At 36.8% G+C, this 15,043-nt stretch overlaps 1 protein-coding gene across 1 annotated transcript in view; it reads left to right on the top strand.

Annotated features, from left to right (window-relative positions):
- The window catches only part of ABI3BP (ABI family member 3 binding protein), a 171,029-nt gene that overhangs the window by 98,195 nt on the left and 57,791 nt on the right, over positions 1-15,043 (top strand). Inside the window, 8 exon segments of the mRNA XM_075725367.1 lie at positions 219-293; positions 1,262-1,336; positions 2,275-2,349; positions 2,902-2,976; positions 5,147-5,212; positions 6,471-6,551; positions 12,076-12,144; positions 14,905-14,952. Coding sequence (XP_075581482.1) covers positions 219-293; positions 1,262-1,336; positions 2,275-2,349; positions 2,902-2,976; positions 5,147-5,212; positions 6,471-6,551; positions 12,076-12,144; positions 14,905-14,952 — 564 coding nt within the window.

Raw genomic sequence — 15,043 nt, 5'->3', positions numbered from 1 at the left:
TGAGGTTTTGCTCATTTCTTTTCAAGCTGGAAATCTTGTGAAACTGTATTATAGTGGTGTTGGCATCTTGCAAAGCAATGTAAAGCAATCCTACTTTTTCTAATTTTGTAGTCCATCCCCCCTGTCCCTCCACACACACACACACACACACACACACCCCCCCCCATTTCTGCACCCATATGAATCTATCTCTCAGGGTTATTTACGTTTTTCCACAGTTACAAGTTCAGCTGACCTGGAAAAATCTATGCCTCCACTTTCCAGAACAACTCATGTGCTAACAACAACTATGGGTAATAGTAATGCATTAGCTTTTCACTTAAACCACTTTTGGTGTTTTGATAGCAATTTTGGAAATCCTGTTCATCCCAGATATTCTAGTCATCTGCCATACTTGTCTTCCACTTGAGTCATGATTACCAGTGTAGACAAAGTACCCTTTTTCACATGAGCCAACTTGTGCTTGCTGCTGAGAAACTCACCTGATAGTGTTTCTGATTTTACATGTGTCTCTCAAAAAGCTACTAAGGCTATTCTGAGATATATTTAAATGAAGTAAGCTTGGTATAATAATTATAATAATAGTGCCTAAAGCTTAATAAGAATGTTAAAATTACTTGTTTTTTTCTTTCAAGATTGTTATAATCACAGGTAGATGGATACACACATTTATATACTCTATATTGTTTATGCCAGCATAGTAAGCTACTTTCTTACTATTTCTTACTGTTCTGTGATTTTTTTACTTTATTTTACCTTGTTTTATTTGTATATATATGTATACAGATTATACAACATTAAAATTCACTAACAAAATCTTGACAGAAAACAAAGCACTGAAGAGAATTAAGACAGTCTTTTTTACAGAAATATGTTTGCAGTATTTTTTTAGTTTTGTAGATTATATTTTTTTTCTGCCTTTTTTGGATTGCTTTATGCTTATAACCATGGTCTTAAAAGTTCTTTTATCTTTATATTTGCTGGGTTACTTTAAACTACATGGACTATGCTATCTAAAGTAATACTGGCTTTGGTTGGCTGACACTTTAGTTTCAGTCGTCATTTTAACGACTAGCTTCAGCTCCCACTCTAAACCAGCACTGTTCCATTGTCAAGGTAAGGCATGCTTATTGTGGGTGGACCTCTGCATTGCAAATTAGGTATGTTATAACCTATAACATTTTTTGTTTGTTCTTGTAAAACAAAAAAACCTATGCGTAGAATTAATAATCATAGATACTGTGACCTGGTTTTTTTATAGCTTTCAGTGATATTCAGCCTGTTCTTTCAAGCCCTGTGACACCTAGTAAGCCTGAAATAGCAGATGCTGGACCAGGTACAATAATCTCTACCTAGCTCTTAATTCAGTAGCTCAAACCATGCTCTAAAACTCACTGAAATGAGTACACTGGTAATCTTCACTTTCAGTGCACATTTGGATTAGATGTCACAAATGCAATGAGTTATAGTCACTGAAGCTCTGTGCAGTTCAAAAGACTGAATATCTCTCTAATGCATACTAAACTGTTAAGTGTCCAACACCTGAATTTTGCATTTAGATTGCTGTTAATGGTTGAAATTTCTCTCACTTAAAATGCCTATGGCAACTCATAGTCATGTGATTCTCCTGCAGTATTTTGAAAAATGTGCCACATAGATAACTGAGAAAACAATATTTATTGTCCAGTAGTGCTAATGAAAATACTGTGATGTATGCTGTAGACTGCATTTTACTGCTGTAGCCGTGTTAAAAATACTGAGGAGAGTGTATTCTTAATGGCATGAAATTGGTTAACAGTCACAGACACTCGATGCTTCTGGACTGAAATCATAGTTGTATCAATTGTCAGCTTTCTACTCCAAATTTTATATGGTTTCAAGGTCTGACTGATTGTTCAACATGTCTTCTTCATTAAATTCCTACATTTTACACCATACCATCGTCCTTAAGTAATGGACCAAAACTCAAAATGTTCAAATGCTCAACTTAGTCTTACTTTGCAGTGGTTGACATCCAGACCAGTTGCAATGAAGCAGGAGGAAATGAACATCCAGAATTTCTGCACATCACAAATGTGATGATTTATAGTCACTGAAGCTCTGTGCAGTTCAAAAGACTGAATTTCTCTTTAATGTATACTAAACTGATAAGCATTCAAGCATTAGTGAAATATTTGTTGTTCTTATAAAAACAAATTTGGTTTTGCTTATGAAGGAAGAGTTTCTTTCATTAGCTCTTTGCTCTCTTATGACTGTCACCATTTCTTCCAACAGCAACAACTGAATCCATTCTGGAATCTTTCACACCTCAAACTTCTCACCCTTTTCAATGGCCAAGGGTAACATTAGGTAATGTTGTTTTCACCCAGCGAAAAACTCTGTGTTTGTTTTGAGCACTTCATCCCATATGAATGCATTTCTTCCAGCATATCATTTCACATGCATAATCATTATTCTTTTTCCTGGTTATAGAATCTTGTTCTTCCATAGTCATTAGACTGATTCTTCTTGGTATATGTCTGTATGAGAACGTAGTTCAGGATGGTTTTACTGTCCTCAGAGAAGTAAAACTTGCCTCTTGCATGAAAAACTCCACCATCCTTTTATTAGAGTGTTCTGTCTGTCTCATTCTCACGCACACACGTGTTGTCTTTGTCTCTAATATGTAGAGCTTTCATAGAGGAAATTTTAATTGTTTTGGAGACATAGAATCTATTTCTGATCAAGGCACAGCATTTCAATATCATCTCCATTCCACACTTCAAACCCTCATTTCATCAGATGGCTTTGACATTCCATACTAGGCTGTCTTTTCTTCAATATAAACTTGTGGCATGTGCTGTTTGTTGTGGGAAACCCTTGTTAAAAATGTTTGATTGCAAACTGAGCTCTTTCTTTCAGCTCCAAAAGAAATACCACTTATTCCTTCTAAACTGAAACCATCTGCTACCCCAGAAGTACGGCATGTGAAACCTGGTAATTGTGCACACCATTTTTATAAGTTGGTATGCAGAGACATGTGTTCACTAAAAATATCTAAGCAAAACTTCCTAAAAAGGACAGGAGCTGTGCAATACATGACCATCTTGACTAACTTATCATTCTAAAATCAGTCGTTTGATCATAGAATCATAGAATCGTTTAGGTTGGAAAAGACCTTTAAGATCATCCAGTCCAACCATTAACCTACACCACCAAGTCCACACTAAACCAATCAAGGGTAGACTAGACTAAACCATGTCCCAAAGTGCCACATCTACCCATTTTTTGAACATTTCCAGGGATGGTGACTCCACCACCTCTCTGGGCAGCCTGTTCCAATGCTTGACCACCCTTTCTGTGAAGAAATTTCTCCTAATTTCCAGCCTAAACCTCCCCTGGCACAGCTTAAGCCCATTTCCTCTCGTCCTATCACTAACTACATGGGAGAAGAGACCAACACCCACCTCACTACAACCTCCTTTCAGGTAGCTGTAGAGAGCGATAAGGTCTCCCCTCAGCCTCCTCTTCTCCCGACTAAACAACCCCAGTTCCCTCAGCCGCTCCTCATAAGGCCTGTGCTCCAGACCCTTCACCAGCCTTGTTGCCCTTCTCTGGGCACGCTCCAGCACCTCAATGTCCTTCTTGTAGTGAGGGGCCCCAAACTGGACACAGTATTCCAGGTGCGGCCTCACCAGCGCCGAGTACAGGGGGACGGGCCCTTCCTTGCTCCTGCTGGCCACACTATTCCTGATACAAGCCAGGATGCTGTTGGCCTTCTTGGCCACCTGGGCACACTGCTGGCTCATGTTCAGCCAGCTGTCTACCAACACCCCCAGGTCCTTTTCTGCTGGGCAGCTTTCCAGCCACTCTTCCCCAAGCCTGTAGCATTGCATGGGGTTGTTGTGACTGAAGTGCAGGAGCCGGCACTTGGCCTTGTTGAACCTCATACAGTTGGCCTCGGCCCATCGATCCAGCCTGTCCAGGTCCCTCTGCAGGGCCATCCCACCCTCGAGCAGATCGACACTCCCGCCCAACTTGGTGTCATCTGCAATAATGATGTTGCATAACAAAATAAATGAGAGTTAAGCTCATCAGTTTTATACATTTGGGTCCAGTGATAAAAATATAACAACTTCTCTAGTTTTGTAACCTTTTTAAAGGACTGCAAGGGAAAAAACTTCTTCTGGGTATCACAGGAGTTTTTTATATCACTTGTGTAAACAATATATATGGTTACTATTTCTATAATCTCTTTTGCCTGTCCCCATCTCCAACTTTCACAGAAACATACTGTGGCAATGATGGTATCTTTGCTAGTCACAACAGTTTGTTGATTGAAAGTACTACTCATGTGATCACTAAGTCTTCCTGCAGGGAGCTCAATAGAAAGGACTGTCATTTTGGTGGAAATAGGAGAGCTTTCTCAAAGTAGGAGGGAAAATTTTCATATACGCATTAAGATTCATTCTTTGGCCATGGGAATATTATAATTGTGTTGTGTCTTTTTTCCTTTTCTGCTTTTTGATCAAAAAAATAGATCTCTGTACTCCTTTTCTTCTGATTTGGGATTAGGGGAGATGAATTTACCTCCTTTAGTGATGCAGGTACTGGACCAATAAATATTATGTTGTGCATTACTAGAGCCCTAAAATGTTTCTGTTCTCATATCTTATAAACAGACAGGTCAGTAAAAAGCAGGAGCTGCCTTTGATGTCTTATACATGTCTTACAATCAACTGCAGGCTCTGATTTAAGATTTTTCAGCAAGACTTTGGTATTTAGAAGTTTCCTCTTTGGTATAGATTCTCTGGTATTTATTATGGACTACAGTCTTTTCTTCAGTCAAAGCCCTCATCTGCCCTCCTTCTTCCATAGCATAAAAGAAATGTATTTGTTGATTGAATCAAACAATGGATTAAAAATGTCTTGAGAACATAAATATGGGGAAGGAGCCTCAGAAGCAGACTTTCACACATAGGCATGAGCATACAGTGTGTACATTCATAGGAAACAAAACTAAAAGGAGTGTAGAGTGTTATGTATAAGAGTAGGACTTAGTTGCATGCTATTTCAAAACAAACCAACCAACCTTCTGAACTATTGGAATGATAACACTGATACATCTACTGATCTGTTTGATTACACTTGAATTTTTCTTTTCTAGCCTTTAAACCACCACTTTTGGAACCTAAAACGTCTCAGATTGTTGAGCAACCAAAAGCAACACTAGGTAATACATGTTTCTGTAGCTGTTGGTCATTTTTCTTTGCAGTCCACACCACAGTTTGCACTCTGTTACTTCATCTCATAGCTTTTACTATATTAATCCATTTATCTGAGAAAGGAAAAAAGTTAGGAAATAAGCATTCAGGAATATATTTTTCTAAACTTAGGAGAAAAAGATGCTTGAGGGTTTTTTCATACAGTTTTACTATTTCTATAGTACAGTAAAATTTGGGGGATCAGAATTGTCTTCCATTTTTGGGGGAGTTTTTCTACACCAACACACTTTACTGTCAGGAAATCATCAGAAACCCATTGGAAATACTACTGGAAGGCCAAGTGCAAGGTTAGTATTTTGAACGTTAATCCTAGAACTCTCAGTGAAGGATTCCTGTGGCACTAGGTGGACATGTTAATTCTACCGTTCTTTTATGAAACATTCTGAATGTCATTTTGGCTTGAAAAACACTTCTTAGTCACTGCATATATCTTATTCTACTCTGTTCTTTCTATAAATGTTGTATGCTTTTCCTCTGTGTCTATTGCTATGAAACTTCTTGGAAAGCAGTCTCATAACACTGCTTCATAAAAATGAACAAAATTACGGACTATACTACCTGAAACTCACCTAAAGCTTTATCTGATGTCAGGTTAACAGTCATATTTAGCTAATTATAGTTTCAGTCCATGCATGTTCAGGGAAAAAAAAGGTTTCTAGGACTGGTTGCTCTTAATTTTTACCATTTAGATGACGCTACTTCTACTTTATTAACAGAATTCAGTGACTACAGTTATGAAGCAATTCCCTTTTTTATTATTGATTCCATGTTTTTTCAGCTCCCTACCAGTAATTTCTTTTTGTGTTGAAAATTGAGGTCATTTTTGCATACTTTGTCTACGTATGTCTTTTGATGGCTTAAAATGGACCTGGAGTTCAAAAGGATAAACAGCATTATTATTTTATCTCTTAGGTATCTTGCAAAAATGAATTTGCTAACTTAATGAGAGGAATAGTTTGATGTGATTGTAAGCTACAATTACATATTGTAAATTTGCTTACTGATTTACAGTGAAGAACAAGCAGAGAATTTGCTGGGGTAGTGAAGTCTTAGGAAGATTTTTGAGAAGCCTTCTTAGCAAATCTGGTTTTGCCATTTGCTTTTGTTCCCAGTAGCCATTCATTGCTTCATTTCAGGCTTGAAGAATGTGATATTTATGTGATACAGTGGAAAGGATAATCTTATAATCCGGTATATTTCTTTCAGCTCCTAAAGAAGCAAAACTCACACCTTCTGCATCTAAACCTAGACCATCTGCCAGACCCAAAAAACCACGAACTAAACCTGGTAACTAACTTGCATAGCAAACATTTGTTACAACGTATCACTGAAGTAGTATCCTTTAGTTTAAATTTATTCTGTGTGAAGGTCAGCACTTAGTCATCAGAAAGATGGGCGCTGAGGGGAGCTGTGTTCTTTGAGGAATATTATTTTTGTATTACACCAAAACCAACAAATTGTTTCCTGCTTTTAATTTCAAAATAACAAGTTTTCCAACTTAGTTCAGCACAGGGTCCAGAAAATGCAAATTCTCCTGCTGATGGTTATAGCATCTTACCTAGAACCATGGGATTTGTATTGATTCAGTGATTATTAATGCATATGTAGACTTAACGTGAAACTGTGGAAATAAGAGTGAAATTCTGCTCTGGAATTTAGTAAAGGCATATTTTATGATGGCAAATGAAATTGCACCTTCACACCAGGTTTGAACTTGATCTATGATGAATGTGAGAGAATAGAAGGCACCTGGCATTTTCTGGAGCTGAAGAATAAGCGAATACAGTTACAAAAATAGTGCTAGTGTTACATGGTTGTTGTAGTTTAACGCCAGCTGGCAACTAAGCACCACACGGCTGCTCACTTGCTCCCTCACGATGGGAAGGGGGAGAGAATCGGAAGAGTAAGAGTGAGAAAACTTGTGGGTTGAGATAAAGACAGTTTAATAGGTAAAGCAAAATCCGTGCACACAAGCAAAGCAAAACAAGGAATTAATTCACTACTTCCCGTGGGCAGGCAGGTGTTCAGCCATCTCCAGGAAAGCAGTGTTCCATCATGCGTGACGGTGACTTGGGAAGACAAAACACCATAACTCTGGATGGCTCGCCCTGTCCTCCTTCTTCCCCCAGCTTTATGCTGAGTATGATGTCATATGGTATGGAATATCCCTTTGGTCAGCTGGGGTCAGCTGTCCCGGCTGTGTCCCTTCCCGACTCCTTGTGCACCACCACTCCCCCCACCCCCCCGCCTACTCGCTGATGGGGTGGGGTGAGAAGCAGAAAAGGCCTTGACTCTGTGTAAGCACTGCTCAGCAGTAACCAGAACATCCCTGTGTTATCAACACTGTTTTCAGCACAAATCCAAAAGATAGCCCCATACTCGCTACCATGACGAAAATTAACTACCCCAGCCAAAACCAGCACAATGATTTATAATGAAGTTAGAAAGCTTAAAATTGCATAATTTATATTGTAAGAATATATTACTTAATCCTGGAAGAGATCAGGCAATATTATTAAATTCTTTCCAGATTCTCTGTGAATTATTTTTTTGCTCATAAAAAGAATTGCTCTCTTCAGACCAAATAATTACTTGCGAAGCTTGTTAACTAAATGGTATTTATGACTTGGAACTGTCTCAAAATAGTGTGCATAATTAGCTTTTCATGGTGATTACAGCTCCTACAACATTTTTAGTGTAGGATATCCAGTATTGTATTACTAGAATAATCACATTTCTCTCTACTGTAGATGCATATGTCTCAATATAGATCTGAATCCTGCATGGTTTTTAAGTGACAGAGAAAAAAACCCAACTCATTTGGAAACTGTTACATAAAATTGTTTTACACCCTTGGCCTGCCAAGATCAACACTGTATATTGATGTTTCCACAATGAATGGCTATATAACAAGTTTCTCTGTAACTGCAAAGAAGGCAGCATGACTCTGTATTTGTATGCATGCCTCTTGTTTGTCCTTTCCTTGTTAGTGGTTTCACTGATCGATGAGATGGAATCCTAAGAAACACTTTTTAATCATAATTAAGCTTGTAATGATCTTCCTGTAAGTAGGTATTGGTGAATTTGGAATTTGTTCTGATGGGATAAAAGATTATATTCTTGTTCAGAAATTATTATTTGAGGCATAAAAGATGCAGTGCATAGGATAACCTGGCTTTTGGGTAGGTGGCAAAATGGCCAAAGAGCAGGATCTCCTCTGTGTTCCAGCATCACTTGGGAGTTCAGCTTAAATTAGAAATTTGTGCCATGACTGTGGTTGTCATCTTTCCTTAACAGTGAATCAAAATAATGAAGACTATGTGCCAAGTTCATACTAGATCACTGACTTACTAATGACCCACTTTGAGTCAAATAGAATTCCTGAAAGTTAATTTTGGCTCTCATTGTTAATAAGACTTACTGTTTCCGGTAAAGTATTTGTCTTTTTGCAGTGGAGCAAAAAACTTCATTAAAAAAAAAAAAAATCAAACAGTTTTCCAACCAAACAACTGTACGTTCTAGTGAAAGTTTGCAGCTTCGTTCTTTTTCTTGATATGTGGGTAACTGAGTCTGTAGCCTTCTGCTGCCTGAACCTTTGCCTGAAAAACAGTTCTTGTTACCAATGTGATCATGCCCAACGATTGTGCTCACTTGTATTATTGTTAGCATTAATCTCTCTAACTAAACATACTAAGTTCTCCATTTTTCAGGAAAGGAAATTATAATGAATTTTCTACCTTGCATCCAACTACACTGCAACATTTTCTTTCCAGAAAAGTGCAAGAATAGCTTTTTATAATGAACCCCTCCTGAATCCCTGTAGATGCATTATAATTTTGCACCATAGTTGCATTATAAATTTGCACTCCCTTATGCCTCTAGTACAAAATGCTAGTTCTTCATATGTATCCATGCATTTCCACTTGTGTGATATGAGACTTTTGCAACAGAACTGCAGAACAGTTTTAACAACAAACTTGTCAATAGGCAGAACTTATCTATTGTAGAGGAGGAGCTCAACCACCTTTTAAATTTCCATAGTCTCAATACAGTACTGAAGTTAAGATAGAGTAATGTTAGATACGTTGCTGCATACGTGTAGTTGTTCCTTTTACAGTCTTCTCTCCCTTACCCAGGACTATGAGGGTCCTGGAAGGATTTCTAAACATGCATCTTCTGAAGTATAGTTATACCAGAGAACCATACCTTCTCAGCCTATGAAAACTCTGTTTGATAAATTGGTGCATGTCTGTCTTGCTATTCTCTGTCCTTCAAAGTCTCAGGTTACCTGGCTGCTCAGTGCTTACAACCCAATAATCTGATAAATTGTTCAATAATATCAAGAGTAACTGTTAAGTCAAAGTCCTCTTACATTGTCTGGGATTTTATTCTCTGCTTTGAGAAAGGTCAGAGGAAATGAAAGGCATTTTATTTTCTCCCAATCTTATTCTCCTCTCATCACCATTCTGAGAAATCCATCTCCCTGCTCAACCTTTTTTTTTATCTAGAAAAATCTATATGAAATGTGAATTATGAATCTATTAATGAGCTTTTTTTTTAAATGGGCTGAGAAGAAATCATTACCAGAGACTTTCAGAATCTCTTTAGGATTGGGAGGAGGATGGCATTGTTGAATTTTATGTTTGAAAAAGAAAAAAACAGATCTGAGTGATTTGAGATTCATCATAGAAACACGGTGCGATGAATGTATGGACGGACCTAGGTTAGTTCTGGAAGAATGTGCGAAGTGTTTAACTTGTAGGTTAGTATGCTTCTTACTGGATTTCCCTGCTTGGATTTAGAGCAAAGTGTAGTGCTGAGGCACAGATACGCTATGTAGTACTCAGTGTTGCCAGGTGTAGAAAAGCAGTCTCCAGTTGTTAAATAGGTAAGAATTCCCTGCTGATCTTTGTCATGACAGAGCAGTTACTTGTTCAAGTTCAGAGAACTTGGCAAAGAACAAAGAGATAAGATTTTTCCATAGTTGCTTCTGTGTATTCTTATTCTTCACCTTTTGACCCCAACTAGTACCAGAACCTTGTGGTTGGGAGCAAACTGATTGCACTGTCTGGGTTGGATTTTTTTTTTCTTCTTTTTAAAAAGAACAGTGCTGTCATTTCACATGAGCCACTTCATGCATTATCATTTTCAATGACATGGCTTTAAAGGGGATTGTCTTGAGGAGAGATTTACCTACCCAGCGAATGTTACTTTAGAGATCTGATTCCCAGAGAACATAGAAAAAACTTCATAATTGCTCTCTGTCAGAATTTTTTTTTCAACTTTTCAGTTCCCAGTAAAGCTTCTCCTTCCAAACCTGAAGTCTTTTTGCATCCAGAATAACCTATGACAATGCTGGGTAGTTGCTGTGTCCTTTCACAGAATCACAGAATGGTTGGGGTTGGAAGGGACCTCTGGAGTTCATCTTGTCCTACTCCCCTGTTCAAGCAGGGACACCTAGAGCTGGTTGCCCAGGACCATGTCCAGATGGTTTTTTAGTATCTCCAGGGATTGAGAATCCACAGCCTTTCTGGGCAGCCAGTTTACTTAATTGCCCGAATTATTTGTCCTGAAGACATTTTGGAATATTTTGCTTTCTTAGAGTAGTTGCAATAGTATCAAATACATCAATCATTAACTATAAAAAATGCCAGTAAATAAATAAGGGAAGATTTAAAATTCTGAATTAAATACGTCAGTTCCTTTATTCAGTCATTTAAACTTTTAACACAGTCCCCCCAAATATAATCCCCTCATCATAAACCTTCATGCAATGAAATAGAAATTTTTAAATTAATAAAGTAATTTTATATCTAAACTGACAGGAAGTTTTAGGTCTCAGATTTTATTGTATTTAAAAGTTTTAAGATAAATTCCTCAAAATGAGCGTACTTGTGAGTCTTCAAATGTTTATGAGCTTCAACATGAAGTTTGTCAATATGTCCAGAAATAAAGTTTGAGGTACATGGTACAATATTCATCAATCATTTTTTCTTTCCTAATTAAAATCTGTATTATGATACAGAGTGAGAGAGCACCAGGACGTATAGGTAATAAAACATAGGCTGAGAAGAGTCAAAGCAGAGGAAACAAGTGAAGTAAAGTTTGAAGGTTTGGATAAGCACATTGATTACTTAATGACTGTAGATGTATTTAGGAATGAAAAGGGACTCCAATTGTAAAGTCATGCTAATACTAAACAATTCTACCAACTTTGTCTTCAAAGTTGTTTATATCTTTCAGAGTCTTTGGAGTTCTTTCCCTTCAAACCTAATTAATTACTCTGGATAGAGATGGGAAGCTTTTAACTCTATTATCTAATGTGCTGTAGCACTAGATAATCTACCAGGATCTTCAGACTTACTTCCTGTGACTTTGCAGTTATTTAGACCTGAAATCTTTCACATCTAACCTTTGCATCACTGTGAAAGAAACTCAGGAAAATTAATGGATTTGCCAAAGAAAAAAGATTTCTCTGTAACTGTTTCTTTTCAGTGGTCTACAGCCATAAAGAGAAAAAAAAAAATGTCAGGAAAACAGGAAGATGAAGACTCAGAGAGCTCCTCTGCCAATGATGTTTCTTGTAGCATAAACGCACCTTTCATTTTCAAGGAGCAGCGAAAGCTGCACAGGGTAGTTACTGTTGCTTAAGAACATTTGTTAGATTTATACTTACTTAGTGTTTCCATTTGAATAGTGGGGAGGTGGCAGACTTTTAATTGGAAGGCAAGGGCATCTGAGCCATACCAGAAGTTGAGAAATAGATACAGATGCACATGTATTTCTCTCAAGAAAATTCTCTTTATTCCAGCAGCAATCATTCCGGTGTCAGTCACGACTAGGAGTCCCTACACATATGAACGTCCAAAGACTGCAGAGGGTAATGATTACGAATCATCTTTAGTCATTCTTCTTTTCATTGGTCTGATAATATGTGCAGCTGAAAACACCATTTCCCGTAGGCTTCTTGCTTATTCGTATGGGGCCCAAACCCAACAAAAGGAAATATAGTCTGGGTGCTTTATTATTTCTCTATGTTTCTAGCATGGACGTATTGTCTTCTAAAAGACAGGATATTGTTTCAAAGGTATCTGATTAGAAGCTTCAATTACATTAGAAAAAGAAAGAATAAGAATTATTACAATAATAAAATTTTATGAAATATAAAAATAATATACTTAATCTTAAAATCACCTTTAAAACTACAAGCCACTGAACAATTTCTGCAGAAGGGGGAGTTCTTTATTGCACATGATCAAGCATTGCTTGATAATTTCTCAAATTTATGGAAAATATTGCATCTTTTCAATTAATGCATGGAAACTTGTGTTCAATTTAAGAAAAAAAAGTACTTCTAGTTTTAGTGAGGAGGAAAGTTCCTAAAAAGTAATACATGATAATTACCTTTTTTGGTATGGGAATATGTATTTAGTGATGTGTTTAATAAACATGTTTTTAATGTAGACTAAGAACAAAGGTGTCCTTTGCAGTGAGCCTTGAAATGTTATATCTAATTCAAAGGAAGATTTGATTCACTGTTCGCATTTACTGTGCAGATTGTATTCTGGGAAGCACTTTAAGATGTTTTCAGAGGTATAGCTTTGCTCTTTAAAACCTGGATGAAACCAACTACGTATACAATACTTTACTGGATGAGGATGGCTTTAAGTCTATGCTTAAATGATTTGATTAAATAGAATCAATTTGGTTTGATTAATTAGCAACAAATCACTTAGGTTCACTGTTTCCAACTGCAATAAATTCTACTTCATAAAGTACTCTCAGAACTCTTCTAATGACCTTGATTTGCCAAGGTCAACATTGGATGACAATGTTTTCTTAGCATCGTTTCTTAGCTCTCTTTTCTTTGGCTTTTGGCTAAACTCTTAGAATCTAATTTTGCTGCAGAAGATCCAATTCCTTGATTATCCCTTTCTTCAAAGGCTCTGCCTGCTTGCTTTGCCCATATCCAATACTATTTCATGCATTAAACCCATAGTACCATTTTTTTTTCCCTGTGTTTATTCATTGATATGAACTGACAGTCATTTCCTAGACTTCGTTTCTTCATTGCTGAATGCAAAGGTGATTCTTCTATGGGACACCATTTACTTTCAGCTTAAATACTGGTTTTACAAACCCAAGTTTTTTCCAGTATCCAAAACCACAATCCACACATTTGAAGTCCAATTCAGCTGCTAAGACTGAAACACCTCAAGCTAAATCTGAAAGGGCACTTTTGAAATTGTGTACTTTGAGGCTTGTTATCAGTGCAGAAAGTAAAAAAGTGAAAAACTTCAACTTTTTTTTCCTGGGGGTAGGAAGAAGGAAGTCATCCATTATATTGCAATAATAATTATACAAAGAGAAACCAAATGCTTCAGAAAGCAATTTGCAGACCTAACAAAGAATTTAGTTTTTTTCTGAATATCTGAAGGTTGGTTGTTTGGGTTTTTTTTAACAGCTCACTGATTTTTTGAAGGCAACCTGAAAATAGAAATGAGTGTTTTATAGAAAAAGATTTTGAATTTGAACTCTGGAGGCAATTGATGAACTTGAATAATGGCAAAGTCATTGCAAACCAGGGATATGTAGTGAACACATTAGAAAGATTAGTAACTAGTTTAAGTTTTCTGTACAGTATCTGGCCATTGTCAACAGAAAGAAGTTAATGCTGGTTCTTTTGGCTTTTTTTCTCATTTGCAGCAATATTAATACTACGCTATATTATACTGTGAATGTTAATAGAAGTGTAAGAAATACTGTAGTATCAAAAGCATCAAATGCAAACAAAATTTTATAGTTTTATTTATTGTAAATCACATTTTTAAAATAGGTAGATTTATAAGAGTTTGGGAGATAAGCGAGTATAGGTTATAGAAAAGGGTTTATCTTTAGGTGCCTATGTCTGTGTTATTTGTTACTTTATTTGTTATTGCCTTGAGAGGGGAGAATTTATCAATTAATATTATTTTAATATATTTACTGTACTGCCAGGAAATTTTTATAGATTCTTCCATTCCATAATTTAGGATTGTGATTTTCCCCCTCCCTCCCCCCCCCCCCCAATTTGGCATAGTTTTTGAGGAGGAAAAGGCCATGATGTATTGGTTTTGTGATCCAAATTATAACAGGGTATAATGAGAAAAAAACAACAGGCTTTATCAAAATAAGTTTTTGTTTAGAAATTATATAGCTGTACCAATAGCAGCCTTTTAGCTTGACTCTGCTTGACTGCTCACCTTAGAGGAAAATTTAAACTGTTTTGTCATGGTCAGCATGCCACTTCCAAGTAGTAGCAGACTTCATTTTGGGGATACGTGACGTTTTTGTATATCAGGAGTCCCTTGCAGTCTCCAAGTTAAGCTGTGTGATCTCTTCCCTTGCTTGTTCTAGGATTTACTGATTTCTGTTAACATATTTTTGCTTCCATTGCCATCAAGTTTGTGCAATTACATTTTTTCTTATTGAACCTGTATTATTACGAAGTTTAATTGTCCACGGTTTTAAAAAGTAAAAGTTAATTTGAAGATCTGCATTACTGTGGTGTAGTATTAGCACCTGCTTTTATACAGTGGACTAATTTTAAGTTTTTTTAAATACGTTCCATAATTACCCTGTCACACTGTTTCTTTTGCAGTCTTGGAACCTATTACACTTAGAATTGAACCACCAAGGTCAACGATAGGTAACGATATTTCCTTGGCAAGCTGTCATGTTTTCTTTTTCATCACAGAAATCATCACTGAAGTTCATCACCTTATGCCTTTGGATTGTTT

Source organism: Pelecanus crispus, chromosome 1 (genome assembly GCF_030463565.1).
Source record: "Pelecanus crispus isolate bPelCri1 chromosome 1, bPelCri1.pri, whole genome shotgun sequence".
Taxonomy (NCBI): domain Eukaryota; kingdom Metazoa; phylum Chordata; class Aves; order Pelecaniformes; family Pelecanidae; genus Pelecanus; species Pelecanus crispus.
This window is presented reverse-complemented; position numbering and strand designations above follow the sequence as displayed.